General features: G+C 31.8%; 1 protein-coding gene across 8 annotated transcripts; it reads left to right on the top strand.

Moving 5' to 3' along the window:
* Positions 1 to 20: 20 nt before the first annotated feature.
* On the top strand, positions 21 to 26167 carry AP-1gamma (adaptor protein complex 1, gamma subunit). 8 transcript variants are annotated; one of them, XM_085205335.1, is made up of 20 exons: positions 21 to 208; positions 2854 to 2915; positions 3747 to 3888; positions 4211 to 4399; positions 10044 to 10282; positions 11440 to 11516; positions 14247 to 14264; positions 15442 to 15537; positions 16017 to 16343; positions 16686 to 16904; positions 17194 to 17352; positions 17664 to 17751; positions 19380 to 19527; positions 19861 to 19947; positions 20261 to 20387; positions 20565 to 20663; positions 21559 to 21709; positions 21963 to 22105; positions 22563 to 22655; positions 22927 to 26167. In XM_085205335.1, exons 1-20 carry the CDS (start codon positions 150 to 152, stop codon positions 23026 to 23028), a joined length of 2625 nt encoding a protein of 874 aa, XP_085061461.1. In that variant the 5' UTR covers positions 21 to 149; the 3' UTR covers positions 23029 to 26167. The 8 variants fall into 8 exon arrangements, with proteins under 8 accessions (XP_085061461.1, XP_085061460.1, XP_085061463.1 ...); XM_085205334.1 differs by having other exon boundaries at positions 3732 to 3888; XM_085205339.1 differs by lacking the exon at positions 21 to 208 and adding an exon at positions 936 to 1103.
* Positions 26168 to 26377: the final 210 nt, after the last annotated feature.

Here is a 26377-nt window from a genome sequence, read left to right as displayed (position 1 = left end):
GATACGTAATTACTGGATATTTGAGGAGCACCTGCACCTGATAAAACACCTCTGATAACACTTCAGTTTGTACTTGTAAACTTGCTGTGACATACTTGTGAAATGTTTTAGTGAATTTTGCGTGTTTTGTGCGATATTTTATTGTAATTATGGCCTATCCTATGTATGAGGTGGATTGGAGTGTTTTGCCGCCAGAACAAAATCGAAGGTAGGTGATAAACCGCGTTTAAGTGTGCATTTCAAAAAAATGTGTAATTTATAATCGCTGAAATGATTTAAACTATTACAACAGAGCTTACAAATACGTTTTAGATTTTTATATATAAGTAAATACATATAGTAATGGTAATATATTACATAGGTATGAAATGATATATTTGCAAAAAGATCCACGTACTCTTTTGAATACGAACGAGATGTGTTGTCAGTTTCAGATAGTCAAAATACGTACTCATTAAGTTATGTTTCACTGAAACCCATATAAAAAATATTTAATACTTTTAAAACATAGAAATATACATTTGAAAATATATATATATTTCCATTTTGTAAATAATTATATTAAATAGTTTATTTGATTATTTTTTTATGAAACGTCATGTGTGTATGCGAGAAGGAGCAAGCTGCGAGTCATGTCATGTCGATCGGCCATGTTGAATTTCTTGCAACGCAGGAAATGTCAGCTGGCGGCAATTTTTCGACATAAAATCTGTGATAAAACGATTTACCCGTAATTTACAGTGAAAACTTAAAATAATCAAAATTCAATCAATCAATACTATGAATAAGTTTTGTTCCGAAGTGAAAATATGATATTATTGTTTGTAACAGTGGCATGCGATTTCACTTGCATTTTTATGGTTTGTGACAAGATAAAATGGTTATAAGCCTGACTAAATTCTTGTAATTCCTATTATTTTCTTTACGTTATTTGTTTTAAGTGTTCCCAAGTGATAAATACTCGTTAAGTTTGGTTTCGTTTTGCTAAGTTACGTTACACCTGTCATTTTGAAGAACGATTGTCCTGTAGTCGTAATCTCAAAGGAAGATCTGTGTTATAAGTAACCTCCTCGAGGAACCAAGATGAACGGCTCGGAATCTGGGTAATTCCTGTTTATTTTAATGCTATTATAGTAAACCAGTGACACTAAACTTAACATCAATAGAAATTATCAATAGGTAACAATAAAATCTTAAGTAAGTAATGGACAATAAATACTTTACATAATAGTAAAAAGTAGTGTTTAAAATCACGATTAGCAGACGCAAAACTGTTGTGGAACTTGACATAAGCTTATCAAGAATTCATTGTTACATGCCACTTTATTTGTAATAAAAAATGTAGATATTTATAACTTTTTGTAAGGTTATTATGTGGTTACTGTGGTTTTATCCAAGTCCAGTACCTGTAAATTAATTCTGTACTAGAAATAGAGATATCAGATATAAATTGTCCCACTATATTTTATAAATACAAAGTGTAAAGATTTAACAAACAAATAATACTTATAATAATTTATATGTGAGTAAACTTACTTTAAGAAAATATATTTAAGTAAAGAACAATAAAATATTACAAAATACTTTCAAAAGAAAATTCTTAAAATGTCATAATGACTACTTGTAAATACTTAAAAATAATGCACTACTTATATTTAAATAAAAAGTGATACAAATCATTGAAAATAAGATAGTTTTAAAATATATATATTTTTAAATCTCCATACAAAAAATAATATAAACATATTAAACCACAATTTTAGTAATATATCAGTAATTATATTTTGTCAGTTTTAATTTACTTATAAAGAAATATCTATTTTATGATAAAGCAATAGCTCATCATAAGCTGATTTTTCTGTATAGTAGAAAGTATTTCTGTGATATCAAACTATTTTTTTACTTTGTCCATTTCTTCATCTTGTTCTTTTTCTTCTTGGACACAATCAATGCCGTATATTGTCTTATCCAGATGGAGAACTAAAAATAATGTATTGCCCTGAGCTGTTGTCCAAATCACAAATATTGTATTTACAGTCAGACACTGAACCACAATGGTCTCAATCAATTAAATATTCATTGTTATTAAAATAACCACATTATTTTATTAAACACCATAATTTCCCAAAACAAAATGAACTGATTCCAATTTTTGTATAATATATTTTTTTGTTGTATTTAAATATTAACATTAAAGCAAAAAAGCAACATCACTCTTTCTTGTTCAGTAGCCGTGTAACAATCAAACCTACAACCATTGTATTTACAGCCAGATGTCCCACTGAGCGGCATTGACCTGAATACTCATTCACTCATTTATTTACGATTTAGAGTTACCTCCTAGTTGATATATTTAAAAATATATTTTTTTTCAAATAGTAAATAGTAGTCATCACAAATAGATTTACATAGCATAGTTCTATTGTAACAGTCAACAAAGGCATGACATTCAATACTGCATTCATTGAGCTAAGTACAGTCCAAAGTTATTTATATTCATTTTAATAGAAGGTATAATTAAGGCATGTTCATGCTCTTATTACCACACTGAATAGGCATATGTATGACAAGACCTGTTACTGACCTGAAATTTTGTTGATGTACATTTTCTTTTATGAAAATAAATGCATCATGGCAAAATATTACTTTTAACTTTCTTCATTCAGGGGAATGATTGTGATTCCCCTTAAAAACACAACCCCCCTTTAGGTAATAAGTATAAAAATATATATTTATAAAACTAATGTAATAAGTGAATGTTAAGAAGATACAAATTTTTTTAGCACCTCTCAATTTAGGTCACAGTACACCAAGTTCATTGAACCTGCACTCAGTATATTATTTCTTCCTCAGGTTTAACCCAGCATTTAACATTGCCACCATAAAGCAAGTGGTAAATGAGGCCATTGAGAGAGGTGAGTACTATAGCTTTACTAATTCATACTATTTCCTGAGGTATAATTTTTTAGCAATTAAAATGTTTATACTTATATAGGTAATATTTAATTTAACACATTTAATAAATAGCTTTTAGTTTTTGCAAACCTATTGTGTAGTAAATTAATAAAAAAATATTTAAAAGTAAATATCGTCGGCTTAGAGTATACACCTGTGAACATATTGTATTAAGGTTTTTCAATTCAATTTATTTGTAATTAATTCTATGTATATGAAATAAAATAAACTCAATTCTGCATATTTTTTAAACTTTCGAATTGTATACCATACCATTCGTTCTCTCTGGCTACCCTGCTTATAGGATACACCATGAAGCTGAATGGTATAACCATAAAAATATACAAAACGAAAACACAAAAATGGATTTAGCAGGTTTATACTCTAATCCTATGTATTTTCTTCTACTAACCCTTTTTGGCGATAGCAAACACTTACGCTTTTGGCTACTAACAATTTTCCACAAAATTTAGAAGCAAATTCCTTTAGCTTGTAATCTCTTATTCTAACCTGGAATGTTTTGGTGAAACTTGAAACAAACAAGATAAATTGAGCCACTGCCTCATCAGGGCTATGTGCAGAATACAGCATCAAGCTAAAGAAAAATTATGTTATACTTCTGTGATATATACACTATAACTAAAAAATAATAATCTCGGAGTCGTACGCAATGGATTACCAAAATTTTCAAAGTTTCGTCAAATCACCCACCACGCTTATTCTTAACCAACAATGCACTGATCTAAGCTTTTTTTTGTGTGTGTGTCGTGTAACAGTCGCGCCGGTTTCAGTGCGGATGCAGACCCCCACCCGGCTGCGGGATCTGATCCGTCAGATACGGGCGGCGAGGACCGCAGCGGAGGAACGCAGCGTTGTGAACAAGGAGTGCGCGTATATCAGGTCCACTTTTAGAGAAGAGGACAGTGTTTGGAGGTAGGCTGTGGTTTTGAAGGTTTTTGTGTATTTGTGTTGGTGTAATGTCAGCGTTGGACGGCGCCAATCAAGGGGTAATGTTTTTATGATGGGCGCGTGTATAGCATGGTCTAGACTGGCTACGACGTTAAACAAAATATTAGACTGAAATAGGAGTAATATTGAGATTTGTACCATTTTAGAAGAGAAATCTACCCTTTCTTTGCTAAGAGCAAGAAACAAATGCTAGGAAACTCAGTGCACTTTGTCCAGCTCGAGTTAAAATTAATCGCGAGTCAGCGCTGCACGTACATGTTCACTATATTTCTAATATTTCTCATAGATGTCGAAACATCGCGAAGCTCCTATACATCCACATGCTGGGATACCCAGCACACTTTGGCCAGCTGGAGTGTCTAAAACTTATCGCGAGTCCGCGCTTCACGGACAAGAGGGTTGGCTACTTGGGCGCCATGTTGCTGCTTGATGAACGTCAAGATGTGCATTTGCTGATCACGAACTGTTTGAAGAAGTAAGTTGTTTTTTTATTAAGTAATATTATTATAATTTTTTTATTGATTGCGTAAAAAGGTCCCAAGTTTGATTTTGCGGGATTGATAAAAGAAACGGAGATCTTGGTAGAAATTCTAGTGATCTAATATGTAATAAATAATGCGAAGATAATGACTTGCTATATATAATTTATTAATGTTAATTATCGGCATAATGAAGTAAGGATTTGATCCTATTTTTAGATTTTTATCACCGAATACGCTTTAAACTTTCTTTGCAACCAGGAATTAATTTTATTGGTAAAATTACCCAAATATCAAGAAAGAAGAACGACAAGAAATATATAGTACGTTAAAGCAATGTTTTAAGAAATAAGTTAATAGCCATAAATCATACTTCATTTAAAGGATTTATTAAACTTTATCCTTTATAGTAAAACTTTGAACATTAAATCAAAGTACGTATCGCGCCTCAAGCCGCACAGAGACGCCAATATCCAATAGCATTGATCGCCTCGCTTCAAGACTAATCAACGAAGATTGCTATTTCCTGACCTTTGCCTCCCAGTTGCTACCGATTACTATTTCTGTAGTATGATTTATTTCCGTGAAATAAAATAGAAATAGACCATCCTGCCCTTTTTTTTCATTGTGATCTCCATTTCCGTAACAATTAACTTCCCAGGTGGACTATTTAACATAAAATATTTTTTCAATTCTACCCAAAATTATAGAGTCTACATTCACAATTATATATAATAGGCCATCGTGGCGCAGCGGCACAATGGTGTGACTGTAATGTGACGGTTGTGGGTTCGATCCCCATTCGAGGAAATAAAATATTTATTTACATTTATATTTTCATTTCTTCGCTCTGGTGTCGACGCAAAGAGCGCCATTGAGTCCCGCTAATCAACACGCAATGCCTCCAGAAATCGGCGGAAAGTGAGTGTGAACGGAGTGTCTTAACACTAGGTTCCCTCTGCCTACACTGCTGGGTGCGGGATACAGCGTGAAGCTGATTTTTTTAATTCAAAATTTAAGTTTAAGTAAGCTCTTGAGTATTTGTAAGTATTCATTGAACGACACTTCTCCAACAGTAACGATAGAAGTAATATAGGTAAAATGATGCCAACCGGAAAGAAGCCTTATCATATGAAAACGGCGTCGAAAACACGTGTATGCCGGGTTTTTGGTGTGGGCATTGATTTTCCGTGTTCTAGTGATTAATTTAATATTTTAACGTTGGAATAAGTATTTTTAAGTCCGTCGTTTAACTTAAAATGTTTCCTTTATTAAGTTTGTTGTTTATGTCTATCTATTTGTTCTTAATTATTAGGAAACTACCGGGTACAAAAAAATGAAACTTGAAACGTTCATGCTACTTATACTCGATAGGGTATTATTTTTATTTTTTTTATATTCTATTAGATTTCTTAGTTTTGCATTTAATTTGTACGAATGTACTCTCTTTAATTATATTGTCTTGCTTATACCAAATGCGCCTTTGTCGTTTTTTTTTTTCAAATAACGTAAATCTGTGTCACAACTCGTTACGACGACTTTAAAATATTGCATTTTTATTCATAGTTACTTTAGCGGCGAGGAAAAATATTAAACCGCAAATACATATTAAATATGTACGAAGAGTTGGATTTAAAGACTTAGTATAAATATAAAATTTTATAATGATATACACTTTTACTCTCATTACTTTATTTTGAAAGTATATTTGTAATATATGAAAGTATTACATAAAAATTTTAGTTACCGTCACGCAGTTGTTCTTCTTGAAATTCTGGTTTGAAACGGTGGTTGTAGGTTCGATCCCCTTGTAAATCTATACTTATCAGTATATATATAAAGTTGTTGTTAATAAAGTTTCTTTGGTTTAACGCGCTAATTATAGGTTAAAAAAATGCATTTATGTTAAATAGTCTACTTATCACGATAAGTAGACTATTTAACACAAAAAAACTGCAAAAGATGATAAATATGATGTTATGTTATCATGTATAATCGTTTCGATTTTCATTATACCTAACTGCTTTCAAAGTTAAATATTTAATATATTTTTATAACATAGACATTATCATTAAATAGAAAATTCTTCGGGTTACGAGCTTCTAAATTTAACTAAAATATCTTAATAAGACTAAACTCAGCTTCGGACTAAACAAACTTTTAGGTCGTAAAAGGAAAAGGTTAAACATATAAATGGATGACTTTATAGGTGTGGCGAAAATCACCGGCCGAGACGTGGATACTTCGAGAAAGATTTATGTTCAATTTGGTTAGCTTACGACGTTGTTATAAGAAAAAATATTATTCGGGCTTGCTTATTTAGTAGTAGATACTGTCTTGTCACATAATTTGTTTGTTATTGCTTTTTTTTATATAGGTAGGTATAACAAATATGTAAAAGTCAAATTATGTATGTAATTACGTTTATTTATTTAATTATATACTTCAATGTAATTAAATAATCAAATTGACATTGTAAAGTTTTTTGTGTTTAGTTGGTTTCTTAAGTACTGGACGAATTTGAAAACGTAAAAAACGTTTGAAAACGTAACTATCTCACACAACAAAATATAGAATATGAAGTGAGCATTCTATCATACTATTATTTTTACTTCACGCTGTATTTCTATAGTAGTGTAGGCAGAAGGAATCTATTGAGGCGCGTCGTCTCCGACTCTCCGCCGAATTATCCAAACATTGCGTTTTGAGTGACAGAAGTCAACGATGCGCTTTGTTTTGTTACCAGAACGAGGAAATGAAATGTTAAATAATTTACTCCCTCTTCTGGGAATCGAACCTCGCGTTGATAACTCGTCGCGCCACAACGGTCGATGTAAACATAAATATCTTTTAAACGGCACACCCTTATTGATTAATTTAGTTTATTTATAAAACTAGTGCTAATAAAGAGCTTACCCTAGATAATATAAACATTCCTGTACGCTTTTCTAACAAGAATATAAGCACCGTCGTTCTAAGCCCCCGCATTCTCCCTCGGGAAATGAATAGACTGCTGCCCCTAATATCGTCTGGCAAAGGTTTACCCATTCCTTTTGATCTTTATTTAACGTTATTAGGAATAAATATGTGTTTCCGGGTCGTTATTTACATGATTCCTACTATATTATTTCTACTTTTATACTATGAAGCTATATTAAAAATTTGAAGTTGAAAATTTTTACTATTTTTAGTTCCAAATGAAAAATAAATTTTGTTGAATAATCCATTTTCATTCATTGTGTCGTGGGCCAGGGGCAAAAGCTTGCGAATAAGATTCGGTTCACGTTCGGGGGAATGAGTTATTATTTATTAGTCCACTCAATACGCAATGAAAAATTCTGCGGAAAGCGGGGAAGTGTTTTAACACTGGCTTTCCTCTGCCTACTCTGCTATATACGGCAGGGTATAGCGTAAAGCTAAAAAATCCATTCATTAAGGTTATACTATACTATATCACGTTAATCACTTGGAAATAACCCATCGAATCTTCAGTCATACCTACCTCGGGCTCTTACAATGGAATGTGTACCACGGATATTAGTTATTTATGTCTGACAACAGAGACGAAGCCGCGGGTCAGTTATCTATAGAAGTACAATGTTTATTGGACTTTGATTACTAAATTAATCTCACATTAGTGAGTTTGTTTGCTTGAACTTGTTCGTTCGAATTGAAAAAGTCAATCTTGACTAGTCCACTTATGGAGGAAAGCCACGCCACCATAAGCCACGGAGGATGATATAGTTGGCTTGGTAGGCCAAGGAACCTGGGGAATTACTGTTTATCTATGCCCCACTTTCGGCCCTATTCTAGGGAGCACTGCGCTTTGCCGTATTACCAGAGTGAGGAAATAAAAATATTAAATATTTCATTTCTTCGAGTTGGAATCAAATCCACAACCTGCGTTTACAGCTCTTCTCAGTCTCAAAAAAAATGACTTACCTACATGTAATTTATTACTCTTATTATATTTGACATTAACTGCAAATGATGACTGTCATCTGATACTGTCTACCAAAATTTACTGTTGAATGATTTCGACAGCCTTGAGATGTATAACAAAAGAGAGTTGAAATAAGGTCAACCGACCGTTTCAGGGAGATTGCCGTTTTATTTGAATGAAAGGATCGACATTGTAATGGCACAGCTGAGGCCTGTCTGTAATAACACTTTAATATTGAATACCATTTCTCCTTTTTAAATACTGATAGGTATTTATAGTGTCTCTTTTGAAAACGACATATTTACGAAAGAAAAATGTGTTTGTAGATAAACTGTTTTTAAAAGATTTGTATTCCCGCGCTCACTCTCCGCCGAATTGCGTTTTGAGTCTTGCCATACCGAAAAAATGAAAATAATAACTAATTCCCCTCAAGATATTAAAAGTAAATAATGTCAATAGACACAACTTTTTAAGTTTTATAAAATACACGACAGCGAATCTATATATATAAATATCTATATAAAATTGTTGTGTATGTATGTTTGTATGTATGTAACTTAATTTATAAGGTTTACGGTGACACTATTAACGAGAGCGACGCGTGGATTATCTCTTGTTGACTGAGCGCCACTCGCGCTCTAATTAACGTTCTAATTGAAACGTATTAAGAGAAAATTGTTTTATTTTAAAGCGTTTCTATAATTATTGTCGGCAAATTGTAAAAATATAAGTATTAGGTTGTTTTTTTTTTACACCTGAAGTCACCTGAAGTTTATTCTATAAAACACTAATGTAAACTCGTATGTAAAGTAAAGTAAGTAATAGTTAATTTGCATGAATTAAACGGTATACACCAATTTCTAATACCTGGCGTAACTATCGCTCGGCTAATTGCATGTCTAAAACGTTTTCATGCTTCTAATTTAAAGTCCCATTTTGTTTCGATTATATTTGAAGTAGTTAGAGATAATATTGTAAATTTCTAATTTGTAATAATTTTTTGTATTTTTTTGTACCTATAAGTTTTGTGTAATATTACGTTTTTAATATTACTTTCATTTTGGCAATAAATAGTCTTTTAGCTCTACTATCTCATGTTATATTGAAAGGTTTCGGTACATCTCTATAAATATATTTTGGGAAATAACGAGCCACTCGGTCGCATGTTGGCTTTCTTGTTAATTGGATCATTCGTTTGGTGTTAGGTGCTCTCGAGTGTTTTGACGTAATTGAGTTTCTCTAAAGTAATTCCCTAAAACATTCTGGCTCCCTTACTAAATCTAGAGGTATTTATTGATACTTGAGATCCATTTAATTGTACTATTCCTTAGATAAGATAAATATATTCATAATATTTACTAACCAGAATTTTTTGTAAACCAGAACATAATATAGGCTTTACGTTTATGGTAACTCGTAAACCTCAAGGAATGTCTTTTAGGCGTCCTCTGAAGAGATTTTTACGAAATAATATTACCGTATAACTTATATCTTTATATTAAATCAATCGGTAATTCCTAAAATCAAATTGCTTTAATTTGATTAAAATGAAGATGAGTAGAGTTTATTACCAACTGGAACAATATCTGACATTACCCACGAAAATCAAACTTGAGACCTAAAATGGACTGAAAACTATTAAATCCTAAATTCGGCTTAATAACAGTATTATTTACATAATTTCAATATATCCACAGTGACCTAAACAGTAGCACGCAGTTCGTAGTCGGCCTAGCCCTCTGTACATTAGGCGCGATCGCCTCACCGGAAATGGCCAGGGACCTCGCCTCGGAGGTGGAGAGACTGATAAAGTCCCCCAACGCGTACATTAAGAAGAAGGCGGCGTTGTGCGCGTTCAGAATAATACGGCGGGTGCCGGATTTGATGGAGATGTTCCTGCCAGCCACGAGGAGTTTGTTGACGGAGAAGAATCATGGTGAGTTTTTTGTTGGGTGTTTTTTTTTTCAGTAAAGTTATTTATTAGTCAAAGTATAATACTATAATGGTGAAGAATATCTTTTATTGATAATTCTTAAACTATTCGAACGTTTCATTTATTTACATTTTAAAGATATCGCATGACGGGTGCGGCAATGAGTTTGAAAATAATATGTACATCGGTGTAATACATTTTTTTCATTTACTCCCATTTCCGTTAGAAAATGTATTTGTAATGGCTTTTTCTATGTTGAGCGTCATTCAAATTGTTTGAATAGTAATTTCTGATCTAAATAAGCAATTGTTAAATACATGTTCTGTAATATGTTATAGTCTGTCTAGTAATAAGAAAAAACATTATTTTATTTGCTTTTCGCTGTATCCCGCATTTAGCAGGGTAGGCAAAGGGGGCCTAGTTTTAAGACACATCCCATGTTTCGACGAATTCCGGAGGCATAGTGTGTCGAATGGCAGAACTCAACGCTCCGCTTTGCCTCGACACAAAAGCGCGAAAAGAAAATATGAAATATTTCATTTCCTCGTGCGGGGCATCGAACCTACGACCTGTCGCGATTCCACTCAGACTAGTGCCCCTGCGCTACGACAGGCCTCTAAAAAACCGTTTTCTTTGAACAACATTCTTAGAGGCAGCAATTAATATTCGCTACACGACTTTATCAGCGCAATAATTTACAATGACACTGATAAATTACAAGACTGGTCATGAAAAAGAAAATAGTTCAAAATGATGTGATATAAAAATCTTACTGTGATATTATTTATATTAATACTTCAGCTTTTTGATTGATCGGAATGTCCAATAATACTAAGAAACATGCGAGAAAAGTTTTTTAATATATGTACAATTATAAAACAAACACATTTTCTTTGTGAATGTGAAATAAAATATTTTATTTATTTACACAAATCAGAAATTTCAAAATATTCTTAATTAAAAAGACTTGTACTGTCGGATACATAAATGTTAAACTTCCAACTGGCTCGGAAGGCAGTACTGCTGAGATGAGCTGGCATAACTTAACTGTTCTTTTCAATATAATTGTCTCAATTTTATTATTACCTAGTTAGTTATCTGAACTTTAATAATGCAGGATTGTATTTCCATATAAATAACCAAATATATCTGCTAACTAGGTGTTCTCATCACCGGTGTGACCCTCATCACGGAGATGTGCGAGAACAGTCCGGACACACTCAACCATTTTAAAAAGGTATGTAATATTATAGTTTTTCTTATTTTAAGGTCCATTTTAAATTTGTAAAGTTGATTTGAGTTGTTTGCTAATAGAATTAACGCGATTATTTTAGACCATGTATATATTTGTTATAGTTGTACTATAATGTATCCATTGTGTTATTAAGTATTGACATCTATTATAAGTAGACGGGATTTACTTAAAAGTTAAAGTACATCACCAAAGGTACCTCATTGAACCGTAGGGTAGTTGTAACAATCACATAGCATATAATTTTATAGAGTTGTTTATCTATTCAATATAATTTTAAAAATAAAGTTTCACCATCCATATGTAGTTTAGATTTCAGACGAAATGCGAAAACGAAGTGTCCTGACACTAAAAAATGATATACCAGTAAGCGAGAAACATTCTATAATATATAATAATAATGTTATACGATAAAAAACCCATTTCTGTGATTAATCAAGTTGACATCGTAATATGATGACGGTTATCTTTATATGGCTTCTATTTAGAAATAAACCTATTCATTAGTGTACTAATAAAATGAATGACGTTTTATCCATTTATTTATTATAAAATAATAAATCTTATCGAAATTGGAATGTATTTAAAGTTTTTTTATAATTAACATTTTTATCTCACGAGGGGTTGGTTGCCTCTGTTATTTTTTGCCTAGTTGATTACTTAATAAGCAAAATGTCTTTAGGACCTAAAATATTGAATAATCTAATAAGAATTCTAATAGAATTGAAATAAATGGTTCCTCAATGGTTGAGGGTTTTAATTTTCTCTATAAGATATTTGTATTTATAATATACCTAGGCGTTTTCTAAAGGAAGAAAGGAAATATTTATTTAAATTTATATATTCATTTCTTCATGAAATAAAAGTGAAGCACAAACACGACAATCTATTACTATATTATCGTTTGAAATGTAAAACCTGTTCGTTTCGTGTTCACATTTTTTGTGTGAGTTCGTCAATAGTTATAATTGCACCTAGTGCATTGACTCTCTGTCATTGTTTTTTAAGTACACGCGAATGGCACTTATATCAAATACTCTACTAAAGTAGGTTATGTTTTTATTATTTATAAAATTTAATTTTTACCTTATATATTTTAATAACTTAATTTAATTAAATAAGCTTCACGCTGTATCCCGCACACAACAGGGTAGGCAGAGGGAATCTAGTGTTAGACACTGCCCACCGAATTCTGGAGGCATTGCGTGTTGAGTGGCGGAACTCAACGTCGCGCTTTGCCTGGACACCAGAACAAAGAAGAAATGAAAATAGTAAGATAATGAAAGAAATGAAAGTATTTAAATTTTGAACATAATTAGAAAATTACGTAAAACACTCTTAAGTCACACTTTCAAAGAAATCGGCTTAAAGACTCGTCGATCAATCTTGTTAGACGGGTTTCAATCAAAAAGAAATTGCTCCTCGACTTTTAAGTAGAAGCAGGTCTGCGCTGAATTTATAAGTTCTTGTGGAAATTAATTTTCTTTTACCTAATATTCTACAAAAGATCTAGGTATTTACTCAGATTTATTATATAGACTTTGGAGCATTGATGGAACAACAACGATAATTAACTATTCTAAAATTATATTTAGTTTACTATTACTATTTAGTTTTTCAATTATCTTCTGGATATGTACATAAAAATCGTTTTCCATCTTTAATTAACAATTTTCTGTTTACAATAAATGGTCGAAAAATACTTTTGATATAAATTTTATAATATTTCGTGACTTACGTATTCGTGAAGCTTGTGACATTCAATAAGTCAGCTTATCATTTATGGACTCCCGGCTCCACATTTCTTTAAAGGTCAACCAAGGTTGGGGACAATCAACCCATGAGCCTATTATAAAACAGAGAATATTTTTTAAGTACTTAGGTTTTAAGGAAAGCTCTCTAAAAAGATTAAATTATGTTGTCTTTTATAATGAAACTTTAAATTTTCTTAGTTTTATATTATCGTGTTTTAGGAAGACAATATAATTTGTCTAATTATAAGTAGGTATATAATATAAGTATTGAATATACCACATTTCTCAATATAAAAAAACCGATTTATAAAATTATTCTATGTTCATTGTGCTATGTATATACGCATTTTTTTTTTAGCATTAAAGCTTAATAGTCAAATAACAACCGAAATAAACAAAATAAACTAAAGAAATAATGTAGTTTAATAATATGAATTCCAAATAAATATAGATTCATTTTCTAGTCAGTTCCAACCTGCAATATTTCAGTCATGTAGATATAACGTTGTAGGTGTGATAACTGATAAGAAACCGATAAAAATATAATGTAAATAGAACACGTCACCTTATCAACGCTTGATAACGATCACATACCAGTAAAACTATTGTTTCCTTTGATTTTGTACACCGTTCATTGAGAATTTAACACATAGCTTAGTATTTTAAATAATTATTTAAAAAATAAAATTAGTAAATAATTTAATTTATGACTTGCACTCTAGATTTTTTTATTCTATAAGTGATGACGTAATAATTCTTATTTCATAATTCTATTTTTCCTCTTCATCATACTAGGGTTGCCAGTTTATTGTATATTTCACAAAATGTAATGTGGAAAAACATATATACAGATATCTTTATTATGTTTATGCTATGAACGTTCCAGTAATGTTTTTTTTTATTTAAGATGAATAAGTATATTACCAAATACTAATATTATTTATTTTGTGTTGTCCCGTAGGAAAGCGGACAGCGTGAGGTAATCACTACCGCTGATCCTTGCACTTTAATTTAGCCTGTCGATTAGAAATGTTGCCATTATAATATATAAAATTAATACATATTTTTATGTATTACAACGAAAACAATCTTATTAAAACATTATAATGTTGTTTATTCTAATTAATAGTGGCAATGTATTTCGACACGCCAAATTACAAATTCGCATGAATATATAATTATTGTGTTGGTAACATTGTATTGTATGTTTATTGTATAGGTTTAGGCCATTCAAAGCCTTACAGTCCATTAGTTTTGAACTTTGATGTTTGACCTTTAAAACTATCTTTCTCGCTTACGGGAATGAATGGGTAGGAAAGAGAATGCCTTAGTGTAGTAAATAATTTTGTTATAGTCTTAAATTGTTTATTTTAGTATACTTAATCGTCAATTTAATATATATATATATTATTTCTATGTAACTTTCATGTAAAGTTTCCAGTTCTCCCACGTACAATTTATTAATAATATAATATATGCAAGTGGGCGGAAAGCGGTCGTGAGTAAGATAAATTGCTAATCTTGTTTACTTGTTATTGTAATTTTAAACGATAAGGGACTGCAAGGCTTTTTTTAATTCATTTTGTCGGGGATATTTATTGTATTTTATAGTAATAATAATTTTAGAGGATATTTCATGTATTTATTCATTAAAGTTATTTCATAAAAGGATTCCTCAATATTATATTAGTTTATGTAATAGTAATTGGTGTACTTTTAGGTTTATGACGTAATAGAAAATCATCAGATTTTATAATATATAGTTTTAATTACAATCATTCCATTTAAATAATAAAAACACTACATATTTTAACATAGAATATTATAAACACAAGTTTGAAATTTGCACAATCATGTGACTAATAGCAAAAAAGGAGTATGGGGAAGAAATAGTTTTTTTTTTTTTTTTCATTTATTCTTTATTTATTTTTCCTTGATCATCAGTATGTTCGATGTAATGCCTTTGTAATGTGATAAAATATTGTATTCTTGGCATAAAGAATTTGGTTTTTTATTTTATTTACGTATTTAGATATAAATGCCTGCTATATTGTAATTGTGTAAATATAAATATAAGCTTATCATGTCTTTTTGTGTGCATTGGGAGAAATTTAAATAGTTGGAATTATTTTATAATAATGTTTTAATCTTTTTAGATCGTTCCTAACTTGGTGAGAATCTTGAAGAATCTCATATTGGCTGGATATTCGCCGGAGCACGATGTTAGTGGCGTTTCGGATCCATTCCTACAGGTATATATATTTTTTATTATTTTTAAGCTTCGCGCTTGCTTCCGCACACAGTAGGGGCAGAGAAGGCCTGGGAACCTAGTGTTAAGAGACTCCGTTCCCATTAAGACATTTCCGTTTCCACTATCCACCGAATCTTCAAGACATGTGTTCGTGTTGAGTGTCGGAATTCAAAGCCGCGCTTCGGCTCGTTACCGAAGTGAGGAAATAAAAATATTTCATTCCCTCGAGGGATTCCCACCACCGGGGCCGCCACGACGGCATCAAATACATCGAATTGTTGTGTTTAAATAAAAGTAATAAACAAATTGACCTAATCTATAAAAAAAATATTCAATATAAGTAATAAAAAAGTATAGTTTTAAGATAAATAATGGTACTCTAAAAAAACTGGTAAAACTGGTACTCTACCAGTATTAAATACAAATATATTTTAATGCTCTTAATAAAACACTAACTTAAACATATTTCTAACATTTCAGGTGAAAATCCTCCGCCTGCTTCGAATATTAGGTAAAAACGACGCTGAAGCCTCCGAAGCGATGAACGACATACTTGCTCAGGTGGCTACCAACACGGAAACAAGCAAGAATGTCGGCAATACAATCCTATACGAAACAGTTCTGTCTATAATGGACATTAAATCTGAATGCAGTCTGAGAGTACTAGCAATTAATATATTGGGAAGATTTCTTCTAAATAATGATAAGAATATACGCTACGTGGCTTTGAACACGCTACTACGGACTGTGCATGTTGATACTTCAGCTGTGCAACGACATAGGACTACTATTTTGGAGTGTTTGAAGGTAATTTTTTTATTTTTTTATAAATTTTTATCTTATATACGGGTTTTGCCACGTCCAGCTTAGTTGAGTTGATTTATAAATACAGCCTTCATCAAGAACAGCTCTGCTCTCCAGGATATTGACGATTATTTGCTCCTTATGATTTCTACTATCGTGTGGTCCTACTACTGAGTAACTGTTAATTTCCACTTCCATTTTACGTTGAAGTTAATGGTTACATCGCTATTAATCTGCTGCCTTGTCCGTCAGTCGGTCACATGCGCAAAGATGCCCGTTTACATCCTTTTAACGTTACTATAGTATTTTATAAAATTTATGAAACAAAAATCAATATAACCTCAGGACCCAGACGTATCAATCCGTCGTCGAGCGATGGAGTTGTCCTTCGCTCTCGTAAACAGTCAGAACATCCGCGCCATGATGAAGGAGCTGCTGTCGTTTCTGGAGCGCTCCGACGCGGAGTTCAAGGCGCACTGCTCCAGTGCCATGGTGCTGGCCGCCGAGCGACACGCGCCCTCCAGCAAGTGGCACCTCGACACGCTCTTCCAGGTCTTGTTGAAGGTGGGTTACGAGGATATTGTATGACACAAATCGTAAAAGTTATTCATGACAAAGCGCGTTAAAAAATAACGAAATGTCTCGATTTCAATGGAATCTGGACCACAGAATATCTCTCTAATACACATGTAATGTGAAAAACTTTTAAATTATTTTTAAAAATATTTACATGTTTTAGTAATAAGTCGTAATTATTGTCTTATTTACTAACTTCTCACTCCCCCCGTTCCCTTGGAAGTACAAAGAAAACAAATAAAACAACAATTATAACATATTTGATGAAACTTTACAGGCGGGCAACTACCTCCGAGACGACACCGTGTCCTCCACCATACAGATAGTGTCGTCAGCGCCCGGTGAGAGACAGGCATACGCTGCAATGAGATTGTGGACTTCCCTGGAAAGGTCCGCATTGTCCGCCGACGCTACTGAGAAACAACCGCTTATACAGGTAAAAATATGATGCTATATTTCTTACCTCTCTATATTGTCTCTCCGTCATACAAAATAATGTCAACCATTGTCCACTTATGGTATGAACATAATAAAAAAGAATGCTATAATATGATCTTTTAACTAACGGAATGAGAACTCCACATAAGTCTATTCAAACTACCCACCAAATTCATACAAATAATATGGTGTTAACTTTTAATTTGTGTATGTTTATTTTCATATGATATTATTTATAAAATGATAAACATATATATTATCAAATTCTTTCACATCATCATTATATTTAAATTCAAATTCGTGATAAAGGTCGCCGCGTGGACTATAGGAGAGTATGGCGACATGCTGGTGTCTGAAGCCAGTAATGCTATATCAATGGTGGACGAAGACGGTGTTGGTATGTATAAATAATACTATAATATATTTTGGTTTTATTTAAAAATATATAGAATTGTAGTATATATTTTTAAATGAAATAATAAGATTCACTTTATACTTTTCATTTTAATTAGATCTAAACATCCATTTTATTATAAACTAGCGACCCTCTTGCGGCTTCGCCCGCTTTAACTACTGGATTATTCATGTAATGTATGTTTGGAAAGCACTTAAGATAATGTGAAAATTAATTAAACCCTAATGCAACCAGCATTTTCGTAGTTTCAATAAGGATTTTCCAATTTTACACAGCAAGGATTTTTTAGTAGGTACCGTAATTTTAAATCTGTGCTACTAATCTTTTCAAATACTTATTAAAATATATTTAAATGACTATTTTTAGATAGTTAAATGACTATTTTTAAGACGGAAGAAATTATAAATAAAAACCTACCTACTAATAACTACTACAAAAAATGTGAAACAAAATATATCGCGCTGAAATAATACATTCAACTCCAATTATCCAATACGTGCAAACGCATCTAACTAAATCTTCGTTGCTATAGAGGCAGCCGGGTTTTTTTTTTCGAGCTTGTGGTTAATGCTGAAGGGGATATTCTGTCCCTGATGAAAAGCAAGCACGATGTGGCTGCCTGTGAGGAAAATGAAATAGAATGCATGGGCCGGGAATCGAACCCGGGCCGCCCGCGTGGCAGGCGAGCATTCTAATACTGAACCACCGATGCGTGTAAGGCAGGCGGGCGCGACGGACACATGGCGAGTGGCGAGCCGTTTCGCAGCAAGGATTTTTTGATATTGTAACAACTTCTAAAGTACTTATTAAAATGAAAAACAGTAAAAGACAGTTTTGGTCTACATTAAATGGGCAACGTAACTAATATACTTATTTATATGCTGAGATTAAGGGATAAGTAAAACTTGAGTAACATACAGCTGATGTGTCAACGGCGGGATGTGTCAACAATTAAATGCGTTTTTCTGTAAAACTATTCGCAATTTCGAAATATTGTAAAAAGCAATTTTTATCTTCGTTTAATGTAGAAAATTAATAAAGTATTTTAAAGGATAAGGATTAATAAAATTATGGAAAAATATCCCTCACAATAAAAAATATATTGTAATTATTATTTTTAGACAGAAAAATGATCACTACACGTTATTCTTAAAAGGTACGAATATGCTCTCGCGGACTTTTTTGTAGATCTTATTAAGAGGAACAATACTCCAGTACATTTTTTTCATGTAGTACTTACCATTAGAGCAGCGCATGCGCGAAAGTGTCTCAACGGGTAGGACTTTATACACATTTATCGTATTTATGTTAATTTACATAAGAATGTACAAATAATAAACTATATATAAACCTTCTACGAAAAACACTCGACTTAATGGTGAAGACCGCATCAAAATCTGTTGGGTGGTTTAGAAGAAGAAGGGTTAGAAACAACAGACAGACACGAAAAGCGACTTTGTTTTATAAGATATAGGATACTATACAAACGAATAATTTTAATAATTTTGAACTCACAACTAATCATACAGGGGTAACATGTATAGTAGACATTTAAATATCCGGCAAAAATATGTATAAAATATATATCTTAACTTTTACTTTACTTTCAGATGATTTCACCCGTCCCTCAGAAGAGTATGTGATAGACATATATCAAAAGTTACTATGGTCTACGCAATTGTCTATTACCACTAAAGAATATTTATTATTGTCTCTGGCTAAACTATCCACTCGTTTTACTACGCGGCCTAGCCAAGAGTAAGTATTTTTAATTTTTATATGTGAACAATCTAGTGAACAATGCGCAGAAGTTAAAAAAGCCTAATGAATTGAGGCGGCCACTACTCGTCCATCTCGTTCTCTCGTTCATCTCGTATGAGGCTCGCCGCTGAGCGTCTAACTAAATCGAGACGGTTGGGGGTTCAGTTCCCGCTCTGGAGAAAGAATCATTGTCATATTACGTTATTATTATTATTTTCGTTTCTTAACAAGACAAAGCGCAGCGTTGAATTCTGCTGTAATTTATTTTTATTGATGTATGTATATTGACATAAAATAATACAAGTACTTATGTTATTTGTTATTTTTTAGTAAAATCCGTGTAATAATCGACACATTTGGCTCACATATCCATATTGAATTGCAACAAAGAGGCGTCGAGTTATCGCAATTATACAAGTAAGTCTTTTTATTTTATTATTCAAATATATATATATATATTTTTTTTCATATTTGGTTAAATAATCCATTATATAATTCATATTTTGATAAAAATACTTAACAATGAGTAAAATATACTAACACTCTAATAAACATGATGGCAGTGATTTCAACCCATACGATTAAGGAAATTATTTTCATATCTTACTAAGTGAAGAATGAAGTGTTTTAACACTAGGTTCCCTCTGCCTACTCTGTGATATGCGGGATACAGCTTGAAACTTAACAAAAAAACTTAGCCAGTACATTTAATATATAATTTCCCTTACAGACAATACGCGCACCTTCGCCCGGCTCTACTCGAGAGAATGCCGCCGATGGAAGCGGCTGTCCCCGAGCGAGAGGACAGCGACACTGAGGCTGATGTACCGCTCGTAACACAGGGACAGCCCGAGCCGGTAAAAAAATATGTTTATGTTATTTGTGCCTAATACGACCGTGTTATAAGAAGGGGATCATTTGAATCGATATTTTTCTTTATTATTACTAATATGAACCTTCCTGTACTCTGTACATGAGAAAGCCATTTATCATCCATTTTTCTTTGATTTCTTTAATTATTTTTCTTAATTCAGGACGCATTATTAGACTTAATCAACGGATCAGAGTTACTATCTAACGGCGACGTGGAACACGCTCCTCCTCCACCCTCTAACAACAATTCTAATACTAATGTAAGTTATTAGAAACATATATTATAATTATTATTAAATATTTCACACTATTCTTAGAATATCGTTCAGTTTCTCTACTACACAATGTTCCGAAAATTTAAAAGTAGATACATTAGAGTCTTATACTATGTTCCGTCTGTCTACGCTGCTATATAGGGGATACAGCGTGAATAAAAAAAATATTTAGTGCTAATATAAGTAACTGCTGTAGTGGTGGTCGCTAACAGTGGTCGCTTTAGGTTTCGTTTCCTCGCTTTGGTAAAATAAATTGCGGTGTTGAAATCTACCACGCAAAATATAATTTCTCTAGTTATTGGCGAAAGTTCACTTTGTGTAAAACTACTAATTATTAGTTTTATTATATATCCATACTTGTATACAAATATTTTACTGAAGCTTTTGGCTTGAATTAAAACCTATTTATCAAAAAAAGCTATAGAGTATTTTTTATTTTTTTATTTTAACAGCTACAGCCACGGGCGCTTAGTTGCCCGTGCCTTTTTTTATTTTATGAAAGTTATTTTAATGTGGCGTACTTAATTTTGGGACAATTTAAACTGTACTTATATCTAGAGCTTATACTAGAGGGGTTGGATGAGACCCCTACCAACTTTTTTTTTTTTTTTTTAAATGTTATTAACATATATAACTTATTTTATATAATTACTTTATACATGTAAAGAACACCTTCGCCTATTAGATTTGGCCTGGCTCATGCAGAACGCCTTCCTTAAGTTTTTGCTATAGAGTATATTACATGAGGTCAGAATGACCTCGGTAACAGGGAATGTATTATGAGTTTACACAACCCCTTAGTTATTTATATCTTTAACGTCCATGTTGAACGAAGCCAATGATAGAAGGTAAATAATATTTTATGTGTCATATTTTCCAGGATATCCTAGATCTTCTCAGTGGTCTCGACCTAAGCACGCCCTCCATACCGACCCCCACGACGGCGGTGAGCGTGGCCAACAACAACGTGACATCACCGTCCTTGTTGCTAGACGGACTATTTGCGGCGCCGCCCGTTACACAACCACAAGGTATTTGAAAATTTGTAAGATTAACAAATCGAGGCCGCTCTAAACTTCAGGCTAGACTTTGAATATTTGCGTATTATTCACTCGGGAAAACGTAAGAGAAATTCACATAAAATTATTTTTTGTAGAGAAAGATTGCGGCGTTAAGTTCCCCCACCAGATGCACAATGTCTTGACGACTTAACGAAGTGTGGGTTACAGAGTATTATAACGAATGAAACAATATTTTATTTGAATAATGTGTTATCTTCCACAGAGACAACGGTAAAAGCGTTAGAGCGTAACGGCGTGACAGTGGAACTGGTAGCAGCGCGCGGGGGCGACACCGCTACGCTCACAATGCGGGCACGCTCGCACACGCCCCTCACTGACTTCTTGTTCCAGGCCGCCGTGCCCAGGGTTAGTGCGGGTTGAATACTGTGCGGGGGGAATTTTGTATCTAGTGTGCTTGTGACGTCAGTATGACGCACTACGGAAGTAAACATAGAACTTTATTAGAGTAGCAATAGAGACACCATAGAGTTGGTGAGCGTTTCAATATTATATGAGGGACTATTTTGTATCTAGAATATAATATGACGTCATATTGACGCAGTTGCATAATAATCAAAGTAAAAATATAGCGCTACCCTCACAACACGTAGATTTACAGACGCACCTAACGAACTACTTCTTTCAGGCCTCCATGCTCAGAGTTTATGTGGATTTGTGGCTCGCGCTAATTTTATGCGTAGAACTTAATGAAGTAATAATAGAAATACTAGTATTAGTTACAGCGTAGTAGTAGATTTGTATGCTTTCGTGTGTGGGTGTGTGTGTTCTTTTTCTTTGTAGCTAACCGAAAATATTTTTCTAGACGTTCCGGTTAGACATGATGTCGCCATCGGGCACAGTGCTCACGCCGCAAGGGGAGATCACACAGGTCCTCAAAATTACCAATCCATCCAAGGTAATTTACAATACAATGTATAAAATAAATTGTAAATATGCTTTTTGTTAGTTTGAAATATGAAAAGAAAGTGTCAATGTATCCCAGAAGTGTTCTTGTCCCTATGTTCAGATATTTGAATTTATTCTTCCATTTTAAAATAATCTTAATATGTGATATAAAAATGTTATTTCTGGCCTTAGTTATCAAGTTAATTTTTAAAAGTAATCACAACTTCCTTGTATTCCTCATATATTTAAAAAGAAACTAATTTCTACTTTATAAATTTCAGACGCCACTCCGTCTAAGAATAAGAGTGTCATACAACATTGAAGGGAATCCCGTATTAGAACAAGCGGAAGTGAACAATTTCCCTCCAGACCTCTTCAACTGACCAGATCTAAACTTAAGACCTGATCGCTGAACTACCACAAATATTGCCTTAGCACTTCTACAAGTATTTGTGGATACTTTAATTAGGTTAGATAATTTAAAATTAATACAGTTATAGCATTATTTTTTTTTGTTTGTATTTATATTTGAAATGTAAATCCACTGAGTTATTTCTAAATCTTCACTCAGGTAACAAGGCAACCACTTTATACCGTATACGCAATGTCTTAAAAATTGCTTTTACGGTATAAAGTGGGTAACGAAATATTTTAACACTAGGTTTCTCCTGTAAACCCTACCATATACGGAATACATATGGCAGGGTAAACAGAAACAAAAGTCTTTTTAACAACTCTATCGAAATAAATTTCGATATTCTATTATTGAACTAAAGAATATAATGAATGTTTTTTTTTCAATTATTACAATTTGCTTTATTTATTTTTTATTTTAGGCCAATGATTTAAGGGAATGAATTATGTAAATTATATTTTTATTATTATTATATTAAACCATAGCTTCATATGAGTAGTAACAATATAAATACTATGTAGATGTTCTAAGATATAATGATATCTGTCCCACTATTTAAAAAGTATTCAAAATGAATGAATGAAAACCTTACTTTTATCTTGACACCTGTACAAAATCATTTTACATATTTAATATCAATTAAACGCTATTTATGAAAAATCTGATATGCTTGTTTTTTTACTAAGTGACAGCAGGTGGTATAATAAATAAAATATTTTAAGTTTTCTCTTATATTAAAGTTCAAAATTTTTGCTTAAAATTACAAATTAGTGGGACAAACTATAAATTTCATACATTTATTTATAGAGCAATAAGAATTTGAGGTATTCAGTGAAACATGGTGTGAATAAAAATAGTATATAACTAAAACAACAGAATGGTTGTAAATTTAATAATAAACGGCAGCTTTTTGTTTTTTTTTTGCGGAACTAATTATTAATAATAAGTAAAATTTCCATCGGCTTTGAATTTTAATATGGCAACATTAGGAGTGAAATATTAAAATGTAATATGTTTTAGGAAATTATATACATTTTTTTAAATTAATATTTGAATTCAAAGCCATTATAACAAAAGTACTGAGTTCCAATACACCGTGATCGTAGTATAGAATCACTTATAGAGATTAAAATTAACATTCCACATTAGATAGAATTACAAAGACTTGGTCTTACATTGCTATATATTTAAAAAAATATATTTATCTGTCAAGTAATTCAATTTAACAAGCAGTTGTTAAATGTGTCTTAATTTTTTAATTAAAATTATTAATTTCGCTTTTAAAAAGTAACTATTCTGTGTTTCAGTATTATAAAAATCTCATTGGAACATTTTTATTAAATGATATACATATTAAATATTTTATTTTCATCTGGCTTATGAAATGAGAATTAGATATATTAGCTATAATAAGTTTGTTTGTGTAATAAAACATGCTAAACTGATTTTGATGAGATGTATTGACGTTTTATCTATATGAAATGAAATCCTTGTGTCTTTCTGTACATATTTGTAACTGTAACATATATATATGTATAGTAAAGGAATGGATGACGTCAAATGTACTTAATAAATTATTATAATTAAAGAGAAGATGATGGATTTCCTATTAAAAAAACGACTATATTTTCAAAACTTTAAATTGGTCGAATTATAACTTAATACATATATACAGAAAATAAAAGTATCCATTGTCATCTCAAATTCATTATTACGTGTGATACGTTAGAATATGTCAAATTGCAGTTTTGACATTTTTTTTATTCATTATAAAGTAAATTTGCAACTTATTTTAAACAGTTATTATATATTAATTATTCATTACAATATTATTAATTAAATTATAATCCCAATTTAAAGTTAAAAATTTTAATGGCATTTTAAACATAGTTTCTTATTTAGTTATATTAATTGCTTGCGATTTAGTTATACACATACCATATTATTATTGTTTTTTTTTATTAATAATGACAAATGTAAATATAAACAAGCGTTTAGCATTTGTGGTCGTTATATTGTTTATTGCATATAATATAATAAGCCTGTCGCAGTATATTCGTTTTATACGATATATATTCATTTTCTTATTTCTTATTAAGTTATTAACCAGCGCATATAAATAATGTTATTTTGTAAATTATAGCGAAGTTCAAACAAGACTTACGGGCAACGTTTACATTTCCGTAATTTTTGGTACTGGTTGTTTTGTTATAACTAGTGTATTATTTGAGGAAAATTTAAATTTTTTAATTGCAAATTTAGTTTTTCTTGTTATATGTATTATATTTTAAATAATGTCTATAGAGTTATTTAGTAAGTTGTTCACTGCACAAAAAAAAGAAATTCGTAAATTTTCTTTCTCTATATATCTTTATTTATGCATTTAACAATATTCACTTGAACTTAAACTGTGAAGGGAATATTAAAAAACAATTGTAAATTATATCATTATAAATTTCCATTTTATGTTTTCTTCAATTGATTGATTTGTGCATTGAATGGTCAATATAACATAGGAAATGTAAACGTAGGTCAGTTCTATTATCTTAATATCATTTCAGGGATGTTATGGAATTCTGTAATCATAAATTTATATTCATCATTTATATTCATCATATTCGAAATGATAACCATTCGCAAATAAATACTATTTAAAAGTTTTCGATGTGGGCGAACTCTAAATGAGAGTTTTTATGGCAGATTTTTGATTGTGCTTGGCCATACTCACATACTATCATGAAGGAATGAATAGTTAAATAAAGAATTAACAGCATAGATTGTCTACAACATATTTTATATTTATAACTATAATCGAAAACGGTATATATGAAATAACTATTTTCCTCTCATATCATTCACATCCAATTCCGAAATGTGATATCCGCAACATCCCTGTTTTATATACAAAGAAAAAGAGCTTTGCAAAAGAACGTATAGCAATTTGGTGCTTGTTTTTAACCCTACCTGGATAGAAGGCCCTCCACGACGCGAGATGTTATCATTTATGTAACTGAACTAACTACTAAAGCTATGAAAGATGTACATAATGGAATAATGATTTTATGTAAATTGGTTAATAAATATTTGAGAATGTTTATATAATCATATTATTTGTTTTCTTTTTTCTTTTTACTTCACCCTTAGAGAACGGCATAGTTAGTTTTACCTTCGTTTTCCACACACCGTTGCATTTTCAAGACCATTACGTGTATAGTGGCGAACTCAAGGACGTGTTTAATCTATCAGAGGGCAAATGAAATTTTCTGAGTGGCTCGAACCCACAACCCAAAAGCTTACTGTCAGACGTCACTGCGTCA

The sequence above is a fragment of the Heliconius melpomene genome, chromosome 20 (genome assembly GCF_056956725.1).
Source record: "Heliconius melpomene rosina isolate 202511_hmr_F chromosome 20, ASM5695672v1, whole genome shotgun sequence".
NCBI classification, from domain to species: Eukaryota; Metazoa; Arthropoda; class Insecta; order Lepidoptera; family Nymphalidae; genus Heliconius; species Heliconius melpomene.
Note: the sequence above shows the minus strand (reverse complement) of the source record. Positions and strands in the feature narration are given on the sequence as shown.